General features: G+C 42.8%; 1 protein-coding gene across 1 annotated transcript in view; it reads left to right on the forward strand.

Moving 5' to 3' along the window:
• The first annotated feature begins 142 nt into the window (after positions 1–142).
• Positions 143–17,841, forward strand: part of LOC124035663 (dual specificity protein phosphatase 22-A-like) — a 29,220-nt gene continuing 11,521 nt past the window's right edge. The window contains exons 1-6 of the mRNA XM_046349231.1: positions 143–714; positions 5,860–5,893; positions 6,650–6,732; positions 7,445–7,494; positions 17,110–17,184; positions 17,279–17,450. Coding sequence (XP_046205187.1) covers positions 694–714; positions 5,860–5,893; positions 6,650–6,732; positions 7,445–7,494; positions 17,110–17,184; positions 17,279–17,450 — 435 coding nt within the window. The 5' untranslated portion in view covers positions 143–693. The remainder of the gene's footprint in view (positions 715–5,859; positions 5,894–6,649; positions 6,733–7,444; positions 7,495–17,109; positions 17,185–17,278; positions 17,451–17,841) is intronic.

Consider the following 17,841-nt stretch of genomic DNA (forward strand, 5'->3'; position numbering starts at 1 on the left):
CCCTACATGTCAGGTATATTTTACTAGTACACCAGGATCATAAACGGCATAGGTGTGATATTTCCACATCCATGGTTTTCCCTATTTTAACTGGCAAGATTTGTTTGGTTGCCTCTAATTGTGTGAAAATCGTACTGGGGTCAATAAGTGGTAAAGCACCATGTTTTTGGTTGCCATTTTAAAGGAATGCACACTAGTCCTGGATTAGGCTATGGCAAACGTTTGTGGGTTTACAGGAAAGAAAAAAGCATAGGCTGTCAGATAATTCCAATAGTTAAAATGCATATATTTAGGTCAGAGTACAAAGCAGTAGTACTGAATTAATTGATAATCATTTCCAGCTCTGAGATCACGAAACCCGCGCGGACTGGGCTGCATTACGGTCCCATGTACCAATGAAATCCTTTATCGGGGGAAACCCGGAAGAGGATTATGGAGCGAAGGTTACACAGAGCAGCGTTATGGCGATCGTCTTCTGAAGCAATGTAGACAAAGCCGTCAAAAGTACACCCATGTTGATCTACAGAGGCGCAAAGTGGTCTCACTCGTGACGGGCCGACCATTTCGCACGCACCCCTTCATGTTAGTCAAAGTCCGTCCATGTTCTTTTCCAATATTTTGCGTTGTTGCATTGAGACGTAAATACTCAGCTGTATTTCAAATACTTTATCATCTTTATCGCCTGCGAGAGACATGGGGAATGGAATGAACAAGGTAGGGGCCTTTGCTTTTGTTATTAATGTAGCTGTTCTGTTCAATGGTTTTTGATTGTAGCAAGGCACTTCCTCGGAGGAGCGTAAACGTTGAACATAGATATGCGCGGAATGGATTCTGTCGTGTTATTTATATCATCCATCTACATGCAACGCTGAAGTCCCCTGAATAAAACTAAAGGGCAGGCTATTCATCACACACTGTCACTTGATGTAAATAACGTGATACCCTAAATCAAAACCTGTATGAGTTATCAAATGGAGAAAACACTTAGCCCGTCTATTTTGACTGTTTTAAAGCCCGTATTGTCATCTGTCAATCGTTGGGTGTTTAAATGTTTTGTATATACAGTACCAGTCAATGGTTTGGCCACACGTATTCATTCAAAGTTTTGTCTTTATTTTTACTATTTTCTACATTGTAGAATAATAGCGAAGACATCATGCTTTGCTGCTTTGCTATCCCAGTATTCTGCAGCGATATGCAATCCCATCTGGTTTGCGCTCAGTGGGACTATTTATTTGTTTTTCAACAGGACAATGACCCCACACCTCCAGGCTGTGTAAGGGCTATTTAAACAAGAAGGAGAGTGATGGAGTGCTGCATCAGATAACTGTTTCAGTATGATATGTTGGATAAAGGAATAAAGACAGACACCAATGTCAAGTTGAATAGCCTTGTTTGTGCATTGTACAAATCCCTACACGTGGAGTCCTGGGAACAGTCCAGCTAGTCAAATACCTATCAACTAGACTCCGTAACATCATCCTTTTCAATAAAGTGCAAACATAAAGGCATAACATTAAGTTCTTAACAGTCAAGTCATAACAATTGAAAAACCATGACATTTTATTTTTTACTTCAGTTGTCATCTTCCTTTTACATTTACATACATTTTTTAAATGAACGGAGGACAAGTTAACAGTCTCTTGCTTACAGAGTAAGTCTGTCCAGTGGCTTGCACAGCCGCCCCACCCGTGAGTAAGCCTGTCTGGTGGCTTGCACAGCCGCCCCACCCGTGAGTAAGCCTGTCTGGTGGCTTGCACAGCTGCCCCACCCGTGAGTAAGCCTGTCTGGTGGCTTGCACAGCCGCCCCACCCGTGAGTAAGCCTGTCCGGTGGCTTGCACAGCCCCCCCACCCGTGAGTAAGCCTGTCCGGTGGCTTGCACAGCCGCCCCACCCGTGAGTAAGCCTGTCCGGTGGCTTGCACAGCCGCCCCACCCGTGAGTAAGCCTGTCCGGTGGCTTGCACAGCCGCCCCACCCGTGAGTAAGACTGAGCTCTGACAGGGGTAGGATTAGGGCCACGAGCTGGAGAGCTTGGTGAGGTAGAAGCTTCACCTTCAGTTGGCCCATGTCTCAATTCTGCACCCCTCACCCTTAGGCCTGGACTGTGATCCAGCTCATCTAGGTGAGTGTATGGCGTGTTCTGGTTTGTCTGCTCTGCTACGTGCAGATCTACCCAACTGAGACGATAGAGGGAGCCACCAACATCCACCAGGTAAGAAAGTGGTGCAACTCTCTGCAGGCCCAACGTGTGCCCAGCCTCCAAAGTCCTGTGTGGTCTCCCGGCAGCGGTTTCATCCTTATCGTTTCACCCACCTCCAGCTCTGGTAGGTCTCGAGCAGTCCGTTCGTAGAAGCACTTAGCAAGCTGCTTTCTGTGACGCAGTTTGTCCGTGATGCCAACCATGACGCAGGGCTCAAGTAGATTGTTAGCTACTGGGATGGTACACTTCAGACGTCTGGACAGAAGTTGTTGTGCTGGGCTGCTGTCCATGTTTTCGGTGGGTGTGTTCCTCCACTGTAAGATCGCTTTTCATGGGTCATTGCTGTCGCGCAAGGCCCTGCTTAACAGGTCTTTTCAGTCTTGACAGCCGACTCTTGCCTTGCCATTTGCTTTTGGGTGTCTTGGAGAGGTGGTCACGTGGTCAAACTCCCATTCTGAAGCGAAATGCTTGAACTGTGCAGTGAATTGTGGGCCATTGTCTGTGATGACCTTTGTCAGGCTGACCTTGCCTTGCAAACTGCGCCTTGCAGCGCTTTATGACCGTCTCTGTAGACAAGTCAGGGAGCAGTTCAATTTCCCAAAAGTCAGAGGAGTGATCAACGATGAGAAGATATTCAGCCACAGACAAAAGGACTAAGTCCATGCTGACGATTTGCCAGGCCCTTGTGGGCAGTTCGTGTGACATCATGGTTTCCTCTTGCTGTTCATGACCGTACTCGTTGCATGTGGTACAGTTGCTGACAGTCTTTAATTTCTGCCTGCATGTTTGGCCAGTATAATGTAGCATGCGTCACCTCCAACGTGACTGGAGTGTATGCGGGTAAGCATCTCTGGACGTAGTGATTTGGGAATAATGACCTTCTGACCTCTGAAGAAGACGCCATTTTGCACGCTGATCTCATCTCGAAAGGTCCAGCATTCTCTCACTGTGAAAGGTGTCTCCTCTTTCAGGTATGGCCAACCTGCGAGAGCCATGGAGTTCAGTGACTGTAGGTGTTCGTCCTTGTCAGTGTGTTGCCTGATCTGAGCTAGGCGGTGATCTGTGAGGTTTAAGTAGTCTGCCTGACTGATCTGTTGAACATCTTGTTGTTCCTGCTGTAGCGAACAGATGGCCTGCCGCTGATAGACAGTGCCCCTGCTAGTACATTGTGCTGTTGCCCTGCTCAGTGTGTCGCTGATGTACATCTCTGGTCCTGGCTTGTAAATGACCTTCAGGCTGTAGTTTTGCAGAGTCAGGAGCATGCTTTGAAGCATCTTGGGCGCATTGAGGAGAGGTTTACTGAATATGGCAATGAGTGGTTTGTGGTTAGTTTTAGCAGTGACCAGCTCTCGACCATATAAGTAGTGATGGAATTGCTGGCAGGAAAGATGATGCTGAGGCACTCTTTCTCAATTTGTGCATAGTTTTGTTCGGTGGGGGTGAGTGCTCTTGAGGCAAACGCAACAGGCTGGCCTTCCTGCATAAGGTAGCATCCAAGTCCCCTTTGGCTGGAGTCGCTCTGGATTGTGACAGGCTTCGTGACGTCGTAGTAGCAAAACACGGGCATGGATGAAGCCAGAGATTTCATCTCCTGCACTGCGGCCTCGTGCTTGGGTAGCCACTGCCATGGTGTGTCTTTAGCCAGCAACCGGCGCAGAGGCTCACAGACTGCTGATAGGTGTGGCAAAAACTTTGCAAGATAGTTTGCAAAACCGATGAGACGCTGTACTCCTTTTGCATCAGACGGGTTTGGCATGTCGAGGATTGCTAGGTCCTTGTGTGGGTCCGGCGTCAGGCCTTTTGCCGAGAGAATGTGGCCATGGTGGACGTCTTTCACGTCTTTTACCTTGAACTGAAGCTTCTTCAGGCCAAGGCGAAGCTTAACTGATCGGCAGAACTCCATCAGTGCCAGGAGCTTCACAACGTGGTGGCGTTCTGCTTCTTCGTCTGTGTCACCACAGCCTACGATCAGGACATCATCTGCGATGGGTTCAATGCCCTTGAGCCCAGCCAGTAACTCGTGCTGCTTGCGTTGGTATACCTCAGGCGCCACTGAGACACCAAACGGGAGCTCCAGCCAACGTTTCCGACCCCAGGGGTCCAGAAGGTAGTCATGAAGCTGCTTTCTTCGTCCAGCTTGCATTGAAGGAATGTATCTCGGGCAACCTCCAGGGGTGAAAATCCTGGCCTTGGGAAGCTTATAGAGGACATCTAGTGTCGGCATGATGTAGTGGGATCGTTTCAGTGCTTGGTTCAGATGCTTTGGGTCGATGCAGACCCTTTTTTTTCACTATGACCATATTGCTGATCCAGTCAGTTGGTTCAGTCACAGATGTCATGTGGCCATCGGCCTCATACTTGTCCAGCTGGGCCTTCACAGCCACTTTCATTGCGCAGGGCACATTGCGAGGAGCACACTGGACTGGAGTGATGCTCTCATCCACTTCAAAGTGTACCTCCCCAGGCACAGATTCAACGGGCATGTTGAATACATCGTCATATCTGCTGAGTAGTTGTTCTTTGGACAGGGGTCCATGCTGGACATGGTCCACAATGTGCAGGTCATTTGGTACAGTGAACTGCATCAGTCCCAGGCGTTCGCATGTAGAGCCTGAGAGGAGAGGATGTTGACTGGTTTTCACAATCTCAAACTCCAGCTTGTGTTTGCGTTCCTGTATAACACATTCGGTCTCAAAGGTGCCCATAGAGTACAGCTTTAGTCTCGTATCGCTGGGCAATAGATGTGTGTGTCACGTGCCAGATTGATTTAGTCTTTGTAGCTCATTACGTTGCATGTAGCACCGGAATCCAGTTGACATTGTTGTTGCTTGTTGTGTAATCGTAGTGTCACAAACCATTTCTTCCCTCTTGAGTGTACAGCTCCAATGGATTCATGCATGTAACAATGACCTTGCCTCCACAATCACCCAACCTCAACCCAATTTAGATGGTTTAGGATGAGTTGGACTGCAGAGTGAAGGAAAAGCAGCCAACAAGTGCGTAGCATTGCTTGTTTTGTTTAACACTTTTTGGGGGGTAAATACCTTATTCCATTTGTGTTATTACATAGTTTTATGTCTTCACTATTATTCTACAATGTAGAAAATGGTAAAAAAATAAAGAAAAACCCTGGAATGAGTGGGTGTGTCCACTTTGGACTGTTACTGTCTATATTACACATCTTAGTGTCCTGTTAACAGTGATGGGAGTGTCCAGAAGCACCTCTGGGCACCACTGTAATTCCACCCTGACTGAAGCTCTAGGCTTATCTGAATTTCAGAGGACACTAACATCATAGGCAGGCATATACTTTTTATTTTGACGTCTTAAATAATGCAGGAGTCTTGTAATGTCTAGATGAGATCATGATCGGATCGCTACAGCTTTATTGCACAGCTTTGTGTCAACATGGCCTTAACCATCAGAGTTGGTTCAGTGATCCTCACTCCCAGTCATGTCAGGCAATACTATGTATTACATGCCCTATAAGGCTTGACATAGCTATGAGAACGATTCCTGTTTGTTTTCTCAATTGGGAAAATACTGTTTGACCAAACTGGACACCTGAATACGACCATAGATAAGGAGCATCAGTAAGGTTAAGGCCATGCTCATTGTGAATATTTAACTCGTGAAATATCTGTTTTCCTATTTGCAGGTTGTTGATGGGCTCTACCTGGGAAATATCAGAGGTGAGAACAGGATTCTGTTGAAATCCATTCAGTTGTTTTATATGTTGCACAGTCAGGCATCCCACCCAAGAGGCAACACTCACAAATTCACTAGGTGAGGCACCAGCAGCAGAATCCAGGGCAGCTTTCAAAGAGACTCAGGCATTTTCTTCTGTTATTGATGCACATGAGCTTTACGTTCTCTGTCCTTATGTTGTTGATACGTTACCTGTAAGCTATGGTCAAATGCTACAAGGGAAGAGAGAACAAGAATATCTAGTGAGTGGACTATAGTTATGTATAGATCAAAATAGAGTAGCAGAAGGTTATACGTGTACTGTAGCTCAATGAACTAAGGCATGGCCTGAATTAAGGCTGCTGCATGCATCATACTGTATCCATCAGTAGAATATGGCACATTTACTCCCTCTGGTAGTGTTGGTGATTTATCTGCTCCTCAGCCAAGGGGGTTTCTGCCCTACCAGCTTAATGTGACATCTACCTTGCCATAATTTTAGCCATACTAATGATGGCTTCACAAGATGATCCAAGTACTGCTCACACACTGAAAATAGCTTTAAGTGACAAGGCCAAATGATTGCTACCCAAATTCCAGCCACACAGTCACAGATGCTGCTTGTGGGCAGCCACTCCTGGGTCTTAAACACTTCAACAGATCTCTCCTTATGGCATTGCTTTGTCTACTGAGGGTCTCATAGAAATTCACTGAGAAGAATCACTGATCAACATTTTCTCCCTCCCTTTGTCTTTTCCTAGACTCTGAGAACAGAGAAAGTTTGTCCCAGAACAACATCACCCACATCCTGTCTGTGTATAACAATGCTAAACCCGTGCTGGAGGTGAGTGGGGCAGGCAGCCATAGAGGACACAAGGCCAGTTTCACAGACTGACTGAATAAATTGTTGTCTTGAGTCAGGCTGTAGTAGGCTTCATTCTGGTTTAGTTGGTCAAGAACTGAAATGGGATTTCATGACCATTGACCATAACCTTGAATAACATGTCTTACATGAGTCAAACTTTAACATTGAAATGATTTTTAACTTCCTCATACTCAGTCAGTGAATATGGGATTTTGTCTCAAATTCTAGAGAGACATCTAATAACTTTTTGTGTCAGTATTCAGTTCCTTGGATTTTATTCATGGGAATTGTGTAGTGTAGTGAAATCTGTACATTTTGTAAAAGTGGAAAACAGATTTTGTAGTACACAGTTGAAGCCTGCTGGGGGTAGTGTCTCACAGTTTAATACATACCAGTGACATTGGACTGTAGAACTTTAGACAAAGCATTAACTGTTCATTAAAGCACTTCACTCTACTTGAAGCATCAAATTGTTGTTTTATTTGACCTATGGGGTTAATTTATAATACTCAGTTGAGTATGTGTGTGCATTTACAATGTGCAGTTGACCACACACCATACCGGCTAATTGGCGGAAAGTGAATGATAAACAGCTGATAAACTGTACTGTGAATCCATGTAGATGATATGTATTGTGTGCAGAACAAAACTGACCCTTGTGTTTCTACTCCTTTTTGTTTACCTCTCACAGGACATGACCTACCTGTGTATACACGCAGCTGATGCGTCTAGCCAGAACCTGTGAGTTACCACACACACACACCCTATTCATTGTCAAACAAATCCACCAACACAAGCCACTCCACTGTGTACCATTGTCAGAGGTCCCTCTTTTCTTCCTGTGAACAAGACATGACTCATGTTCACTTTTTCATATTGTTGAACGTAACTCTTCAGTTTGACTCCAGGGTGTCACGCAGGCAGGAAAAGTAGATTAGTCACTTTGTTGTTGAAACAACTGAAATAAGCCTGGAAGTCTTTTAAAGGTTCATACAGTATGTATCAGGTAGAGTTAAACAAGGTACCTATAGTATCAAGTCAGGGACCAATAATATTAAGACCTGATAATCTAAAGGACTGAGAGAAAGACATCTCAGTTTGACTTGTCTGGCTTTGCTATCAGAGCAGGAAAGAGTGTGGAGATGGTGCAGTATTTTAAATGGCTGTAGTTTTATATAAACCCCATCACCACTGTGTGAAATGAGCTAGATAGACTGCTGCTTCACGTGTGTTATCAAGTCACCCTCTGCCATTATAGCGGCAGACCAAACCATTTACTTCTCTGTCTCTAAGCTGCTCTCATGTTTTGTGGGTCACCATTGGCATACTACCATTTAGTATAAATACTGAAAATGTTATAAAACAAGTTGCAGAAATGTACCAGTTGAAAATAAAACCTAATCAGGGGTTGGAACCGAAGAGAGAAAAAAATGCCTGGAACGTGAAATAACGTTATTAAAGGGTGTCCTTGCTTTTAAAATAACGGTTCTGTTCCAGAACAGTATGGATCACTTTCATTCCTGGTTCCATTTCTGTTCCTTGAAAAATGTCATTATTTTCCGTTTTTAAGTTCTGTTCCCTGAACCGGTTCCAACCCATGAAAATAGTAATACAAATGCTGGAACACACGAATCATTTCAGGAGTAAGGGACTCCGACTCTAGTGTTGTTGTGGTCATTGGAGGCAGGTCTTTCATGTAGGTCTTTCATGTCACTTGATTACACATTGTGGTTATTTGAAAGGAAAAGTAGTGTCAGAGTCCCCCTAGCATCACATGGTAACCCTGTGATGTCTCTCCAAGTGACTTAACAGCTGAGGGTAGAGTCCCTGTAGCACTGAGAGCGTTCTCCTCAGCTCTGCTCTGCTCTGTGTGGGTGTCCTTCTCTTCCACCCATGCCATTATCACTTTCACATTCAGTCGTTAAGAGTGATATTTTCCCAGTATTTAAAACATGTTCCATCCCCAGAATAAATCACTTTTCTCTCGGGCACCCGATATTTCCCGCCAAATCCATTTAGTGTCATTCCAAAGCATGTGGAACAGTGTACTAAACATTAGGAACACCTTCCTAATATTGAGTTGCTCCCCCTTTCCCTCAGAACAGCCTCAATTCATCGGAGCATGGACTCTACAAGGTGTCAAGCATTCCACAGGAATGCTGGCACATGTGGACTCCAATGCTTTCCACAGTTGACTGGATGTCCTTTGGGTAGTGGACCAATCTTGATACACACAGAGTATTGTTGAGCGTGTTGCAGTTCTTGACACACTCAAACTGGTGCACCTGACACCTACTACCATACCCCGTTCAAAGGCACTTAAATCTTTTGTCTTGCCCATTCAACCAATGAATGGCACACATACACAATCCATGTCTCAATTGTCTCAAGGCTTAAAAATACTCTTTCCACCTGTCTCTTCCCCTTCTTGTACACTGATTGAAGTGGATTTAACAAGCGATATCATTAAGTGATGATAGCTTTCACCTGGATTAGAGGTCGACTGATTGGCCGATTTAATTAGGGCGGATTTCAAGTTTTCATAACAATCGGTAAACAGCTTTTTATGGTCGATTATGGCCGATTACATTGCAATCCATGGGACTTTGTGGCTGCAAGGAGCCAAGGTTAGTTGCTAGCTTGCATTAAACTTATCTGATTAACAAATAATAATCATAATAAAATAATAATCACTAGTTAACTACACATGGTTGATGATATTACTAGGTTAACTATCTTGTTCTGCGTTGAATATAATCAATGTGGTGCCTGTTAATTTATCATCGAATCACAGCCTACTTCAACTTGATTTAACAAAAGTGCATTTGTGAGAAAAGCACAATCGTTGCAATAATGTACCTAACCATAAATATCAATGCCTTTCTTAAAATCAATACACAAGTATATATTTTTTAAACCTGCATATTTGGTTAAAATAAATTAATGTTAGCAGGCAATATTAACTTGGGAAATTGTGTTACTTCTCTTGCGTTCAGTGCAAGCATAGTCAGGGTATATGCAGCAGTTTGGGGCGCCTGGCTCGTTGTGAACTGTTGAAAGGCAATTTATTTCTAACAAAGACCGTAATTAATTTACCAGAGTTTTACATAATTATTACATAACATTGAAGGTAGTGCAATGTAACAGTAATATTTAGACTTAGACCATATTTCACTGAAAGAATAAACGTTTTGTTTTTGAAATGTTAGTTTCCGGATTTGACCATGTTAATGACCAAAGGCTCGTATTTTTGTGTTTTATTATATTAGAATTAAGTATATGATTTGATAGAGCAGTGACTGAGCAGTGGTAGGCAGCAGCAGGCTCATAAGCATTCATTCAAACAGCAGCTCTTAGCAATGCTGGGATGCACAGCGCTGTTTATGACTTCAAGCCTATCAACTCCTGAGATTAGGCTGGCAATACTAAAGTACCTATTAGAACATCCAATAGTCAAAGGAATATGAAATACAAATGGAATAGAGAGAAATAGTCCTATAATTCCTATAATAACTACAACCTAAAACTTCTTAACTGGGAATATTGAAGACTAAAAGGAACCACCAGCTTTCATATGTTCTCATGTTCTGAGCAAGGAACTTAAACATTAGCTTTCTTACATGGCACATATTGCACTTTTACTTTCTTCTCCAACATTTTTTTTTTAACATTATTTGAACCAAATTGAACATGTTTCATTATTTGAGACAAAATAAATTTAATTTGTGTATTATATTAAGTTAAAATAAAAGTGTTCATTGTACATTCAGTATTGTTGTAATTGTCATTTATTACAATTATATGTATTTAAAAAAATATATTGTCTATCTATTTTAAATGCAATTTGAATGTAATTAATGGAGAGAGGGAGACAGAGAGAGCAACAATATTCGAGTGATAGGCTGTTTTAAAACCCTGCAGCTGAAATAAATAACGAAAATAATCATTACAAAAAATTTGGTCACCCCCGAAAGCCAGATGGAGATGTATAAATTAGATGCGTATTCAGTCCTTATATTACTCTACCATAGAAAATCTTGCAGCACATGCAGGGCCTACCTTTCACAAGAAAAACAGTTACCATGTACATAACATACTCATTACCTTTGTGCCATGCACCACTATTAGAGCTCCTATAAATGAGAGCTAGCTACTTCCCTGGCACCTATGACCTGCACCATCTGTTGAGTTTGTTCTGTGTCCACTGTCCACATGAATTACTGCTCATTACATTAGTATTGTAGCACGCTGTGTAGCGCAGTAAGGATAACTCCCAGGGTGGAATGTCCTACCCTGCTTTTCATACCTAGACAGACACTAGTGTTAAAGACATGCTCCGTAACTTTGGTGACTAACAACTATTTTTTTAAACCTCCGCAAGCAGAGCATAACTCGGTCAGTCTGTCAGTCACCTGTCTTCTCAGAGGAAAAGGAGAGAGATGATGGTGATGATAATGATGAGGGTGGTTGGAGGTTGAGGATGAGGTGAGGAGGGGATGTTGTTGGGTTGGGGGGCCTCTGACCCCCCTGTTGCAACCAACTGGTCTGCAGGCAGCAGGAAGGAAGCCTCGCTGTGACATCCTGCTGTGCCTCGGTCACCAGGTCTATTATAGTCCCTCTCTGTCACAATCCCTAGGCTGGGAAAACAGGGCTAACGGTCGTCCCGCTGGTTTCAACACGTCCCCCTTTTCCCCGCTTTTAGAGACCAGGCCAGGGACTGACATGGCTAGGGGCCCTAGGGGCTAGGACCTTATGTGTAACTCTGTTGTTTTTGTCGCACTGCTTTGCTTTATCTTGGCCAGGTCGTAGTTGTAAATGAGAACTTGTTTTCAACTGGCCTACCTGGTTAAATAAAGGTGAAATAAATATCTGTGAGCTCCTGATGAGTCCGAGTGTGTCAAATGATTGTGGTAGGATGCGGACCTGACCCTCACTTTGTGATGTTTTATTAAACACTCAAGAACCAAGAATTATAATTAGAATCAGGTGCTTTATCTTCAGTTACCAGATATCACAAAACTAAAGCACCACATAGTCTTTGTTTGGATACAACCATACAGTTTGCCACTGTCCTTCATTTGTGATTTTAATATGGGTGATTCGAGCCCTGAATGCTGATTTGGCTGACAGCTGTGGTATAGCAGACTGTATACCACGTGTATGACAAAACATGTATTTGTACTGCTATAATTACATTGGTAACCAGTTTATAATAGCAATAAGGCACCTTGGGGGTTGTGATATATGGCCAATATACCACAGCTCAGGGCTGTGTCCAGGCACTCTTTGATGCGTTGTGCCTAAGAACAGACGTCAGCTGTGGTATATTGGCCATATATCACACCTTTTCAGTTAAATATACACTGAGTAGACCAACCCCCCCCCCCCCCCCCCCCATTGCAGTTCTTGACACTGGTATAGTTCTTGATACAGGTGGACTTGGCACCTACTACCATACCCCTTTCAAAGGCACTATTTGTTTCTTGCCCATTCCCCCTCTGAATGGCACACAGACACAATCTGTGTCTCAAGGCTTAAGAATCTTTCTTTAGCCTGTCTCCGCCCCTTCATCTACACTGATTGAATTGGATTCAATCAAGTGACATCAATAAGGGATCATAGCTTTCACCTGGATTCACCTGGTCAGTCTGTCATGGAAAGAGCAGGTGTTCTTAATGTTTTGTATGCTCAGTGTAAGATCCTAATTCTTTTTGTTTTGATTTGGAGTTCAGCCTGTCAAAACACAAAATACTCGGCACCTAATACATTTCTGCACATTTAACAAGATAGCCGGAAACTGCTGGGCCAGAAATAATTAAAGTGCTGAGGAGACATCTTTCAGCAAGAGTTTGGTTCCAAGTGAGGAGGGAACGTGCAATCCATCTATTTTAGCCCCTGGCTGTTGAGTTGGTTGGGTAACCAAGCAGCCTTTGCTGTTATAGGACAATGCTCCCCACCATATGACTCTCCTATTGCGCAACGCTTCACTACTATTTCCTAATAGTGTTTGGAGTGGTAGTCATCCACCAACACCAAAAAACAGTTTAGGGTAGACAGGAAGGAGAATGTTAGTTGGAGTATATGCTGTATTGATCTACATTACAGTTTAGGGTAGACAGGAAGGAGAATGTTAGTTGGCGTATATGCTGTATTGATCTACAAAACAGTTTAGGGTAGACAGGAAGGAGAATGTTAGTTGGCGTATATGCTGTATTGATCTACATGAAAAGATGATCTCTAAAGATGGAATGATAGTGGTTGTAAAGTCTGGGAGGGGAAGCAGTATAGGAGTCCCCTATACTCTCATTACCTCAGTCCTACAAAGGTGCTTGAATTGACAAAGAGATATTATGACTTTCTTGGATGACAGTGGAAGTTGAATAGAAAATACTTCTAGGTTCTCCTAGTAGTGTCCAGTGGAGAGTGCTACTAAACAAGACAACTGTATAGGAGAGATCACTTCCACCACCATCTCGAGAGTAAGCTACCCATCCCTTCCCCCTCCATAACATCGTTATGCATCTTTTCCTACTAGCACTGACTTTGCTGATCAATAATTTGAGGGAAATATACTTGATATAATTGTGATGTTGTCTCACAAACAGTAGCTATTTTAAGATTAATGCACGAATGTAAGTCGTTCTAGATAAGAGCATCTGCTAAATTATTAAACTACAAAATATGCCCTGGGACTTCCCAGTGATGTGATGATTGGACACAGGTACATGGTTACTTGGGTATAAGACAGGACAGGTACAGTGGGGCAGAAAAGTATTTACTCAGCCACCAATTGTCCAAGTTCTCCCACTTAACAAGATGAGAGGCCTGTCATTTTCATCATAGGTACACTTCAACTATGACAGACAAAATGAGAGAAAAATCCAGAAAATCACATTGTAGGATTTGTTATGAATTTATTTGCAAATTATGGTGGAAAATAAGTATTTTGTCAATAACAAAAGTTTATCTCAATACTTTGTTCTATACCCTTTGTTGGCAATGACAGAGGTCAAACATTTCTGTAAGTCTTCAAGGTTTTCACACACTGTTGCTGGTATTTTGGCCCATTCCTCCATGCAGATCTCCTCTAGAGCAGTGATGTTTTGGGGCTGTTGCTGGGCAACACGGACTTTCAACTCTCTCCAAAGATTTTCTATGGGGTTGAGATCTGGAGACTGGCTAGGCCACTCCAGGACCTTGAAATGCTTCTTACGAAGCCACTCCTTCGTTGCCCGGGCGGTGTGTTTGGGATTATTGTCATGCTGAAAGTCCCAGCCACGATTCATCTTCAATGCCCTTGCTGGTGGAAGGAGGTTTTCACTCAAAATCTCACGATACATGGCCCCATTCCTTCTTTCCTTTACACAGATCAGTCATCCTGGTCCCTTTGCAGAAAAACAGTCCCAAAACATGATGATTCCACCCCCATGCTTCACAGTAGGTATGGTGTTCTTTGGATGCAACTCGGCATTCTTTGTCCTCAACACGACGAGTTGAGTTTTTACCTAAAAGTTATATTTTGGTTTCATCTGACCATATGACATTCTCCCAATCTTCTTCTGGATCATCCAAATGCTCTCTAACAAACTTCAGACGGGCCTGGACATGTACTAGCTTAAGCAGGGGGACACGTCTGGCACTGCAGGATTTGAGTCCCTGGCGGTGTAGTGTGTTACTGAAGGTAGGCTTAGTTACTTTGGTCCCAGCTCTCTGCAGGTCATTCACTAGGTCCCCCCGTGTGGTTCTGGGATTTTTGCTCACCGTTCTTGTGATCATTTTGACCCCACGGGGTGAGATCTTGCGTGGAGCCCCAGATCGAGGGGGATTATCAGTGGTCTTGTATGTCTTCAATTTCCTAATAATTGCTCCCACAGTTGATTTCTTCAAACCAAGCTGCTTACCTATTGCATATTCAGTCTACCCAGCCTGGTGCAGGTCTACAATTTTGTTTCTGGTGTCCTTTGACAGCTCTTTGGTCTTGGCCATAGTGGAGTTTTGAGTGTGACTGTTTGAGGTTGTGGACAGGGGTCTTTTATACTGATAACAATTTCAAACAGGTGCCATTAATACAGGTAACGAGTGGAGGACAGAGGAGCCTCTTAAAGAATAAGTTTCAGGTCTGTGAGAGCCAGAAATCTTGCTTGTTTGTAGGTGGCCAAATACTTATTTTCCACCATAATTTGCAAATAAATTCATAAAAAATCCTACAATGTGATTTTCTGGATATTTTTTTCTCATTTTGTCTGTCGTAGTTGAAGTGTACCTATGATGAAAATTACTCTCATCTTTTTAAGTGGGAGAACTTGCACAATTGGTGGCTGACTAAATACTTTTTTGCCCCACTGTATCTATCTGGACATCATGACTAAGATGAAACGGATTGAAGGAACTTGTGCTGTGCAGAGATGGGGTCCAGATGACTTTTACACCTTAGTTTCACTTCTTCCTGTTCTTTCTCATATCCCATAAAATGTGACCTGAAATCTATTTATATAGTTATAGATCTGGTCTCACCGAGGGCTGTGACGGTCGTGACATTTTGGCAGCCGGTGATTGTCAAGTAATTGACCGTTAATTAACTGACCTGACCGTCTGTGGGCTACACTAGATTATTTAGCAGACAAGATTTGCTTAGAATTCTGTGGAATTGTTTTACATTATTGTATAGTATTTGCCTTTTATTTAACTAGGCAAGTCAGTTAATAACAAATTCTTATTTTCAATGACGGCCTAGGAACAGTGAGTTAACTGTTTAGTATGAAGAATACAATTCAACATAGCTGAATAAAATAGAAAGGATATTTTCTCCAAACATTTTAAAGGAGTGTGCATATGCAGTTATTCTGTGTTGAGAGGTTAACAAAGAAACGGGTAACCTTAAATACTTGATTTCCAGTTATTTATGTAACTTTGGTTGTGATACAAACGTTGGGTTATCTGTTCTGATGCTTAATACGTTCTTCGGCTGCATGATGCGACTCTAATGATGATTTGAAGAAAGTTGCATGAAAGGCATAAGCTCTGCTTTGTTTTTTTGTACGAGCTGTACACTTCACCAGTCTCTCATTCACAATTTGACAAGCACTTGATAATGCATAGAATTTTCCGGTGGCATCCCCTTTGTGTGGCTGTAATGCCAAAAAATCTATGTATTTTGCGGTAAGTGGCCATTGTGCCCTTGGGCTGAATGTAATAATTATAATTCACTTCTCCTGAAAATTTTGCTTAAAATGTTGATAAACTATAAGGATATTTCTTCACATTAGAAGCGCAGCAATGTGCACACCATACTAGGCTAAAAACGCAAATCTTCCATTAGCAGGAAAACACCATTCTCAAGTGACCACAAATGCGATTATGAAAGTAATGCTTTTATAATAGAAGTGAATTTTTATGGTGAAAAATGATTTTCCCCAAACTTGAAACTCACGCACTGCTTATGTATGCCAGTTAGGTTCTACACCCCTTGTAAAACGGATTCATGTGCTTAATTTTAAGATGTTATTTGGCCACTTCAGTTGTGATACCATCCTTATCAAAACATATAGGCCTATGGGCTAGGCTACATGAGGTGTGCAACTATGATTTGGAAAAAGTCCCCCAAAAAAGGCATGCACTGTTTCTTGCCTTAATCTGGGCATCCTTCACAAGTAATAAACTAATATTTTCACCCATCAGACTATTCTTGATTTAATCTTGTCTTTACATATACTAAATAATATATGTGGGAAATTTTGATTTATCATACCCCTGTCTCGAAACGGGTGAGGGGGAAAAATGCATGTCATTTATGCACTTAAATAGTGAATGGAGGATGCTTTTACCCGTGGTTTATTTCCATGCCAGCCAGGTAGGCTATACTCCTGTTGTAAATTTAATCAATTTGCTTAGTATTAGGAAAGTTGAGAAATAAAGATAGTTAGCCTAGCCTATAGCAAGCTGTGATCCTCCTCTTTCTAACAGAGGCCATCACTCTGTTTTCTCATGCAATTGCATAGCCTATTGAAATGTTGCACAACATGAGCTCATGGGCTCTCATGAAGTGTTTGATTTAGATGTTTTACATTTGCATTGTTGTCAGAGTGATTAGAGGGACAATAGAGTACTGAGTTCCAGGCAGTTAGCAAGTTAGGTAGGCTACTAATGACCATTGGCAGCATCAGCACTTGAAGAAGCCTAATTACTGTGACTAAATGATCATGACTCATGACCACCAGTGTGGCGGAAATCTGGTCGTCTTAACAGCCCTAGTCTCACCTATGACAAGACAATCCACATCCTGATATGATCAGTGATATACTTTTTAGACTACACTGTTTATTCTGTACTTGTACCTATAAGGCCATGTCTTTGCAGGTCACAGCATTTCAAAGAGAGCATCAGGTTCATCCACGAATGTCGTCTAAATGGAGGGGCCTGTCTGGTGCACTGGTACGTACACCACCTAACCATAAACCACTAACTTTCTGTTGACCGTACCTGACCACTCATGACTATGCTCTCCATGTCTCTGTCCATAATGCAGCCTGGCTGGTGTGTCCCGTAGTACCACCATGGTGGTGGCCTACCTGATGACCGTCACCACCTACAGCTGGGAGGAGTGTCTGTCGGCTGTCAAGGCCGTGCGTTCCTTCGTAGGCCCGAACTATGGCTTCCAACAGCAACTACAGGAGTACCAGATGAACCAAGTCACAGAGGTAGTTACACACACATTGAAACTAGAGGTCAACCGATTAATTGGAATGGCCGATTTAATTAGGGCCGATGTCAAGTTTTCATAACAATCGGAAATCTGTATTTTTGGGCGTCGATTTGCCAATTTTTTTCTTATTTTTTGTTCTATTTTTTCTACCTTTTATTTTACTAGGCAAGTCAGTTAAGAACACATTCTTATTTTCAATGACGGTCTAGGAACGGTGGGTTAACTGCCTTGTTCATGGGCAGAACGACAGATTTTTCACCTTGTCAGCTCGGGGGATCCAATCTTGCAACCTTACAGTTAACTAGTCCAACGCAATAACGATCTGCCTCTCTCTCGTTGCACTCCGCAAGGACTATTACGCGAATGCAGTAAGCCAAGGTAAGTTG

This window comes from Oncorhynchus gorbuscha, linkage group LG05 (assembly GCF_021184085.1).
Source record: "Oncorhynchus gorbuscha isolate QuinsamMale2020 ecotype Even-year linkage group LG05, OgorEven_v1.0, whole genome shotgun sequence".
Taxonomy (NCBI): Eukaryota; Metazoa; Chordata; class Actinopteri; order Salmoniformes; family Salmonidae; genus Oncorhynchus; species Oncorhynchus gorbuscha.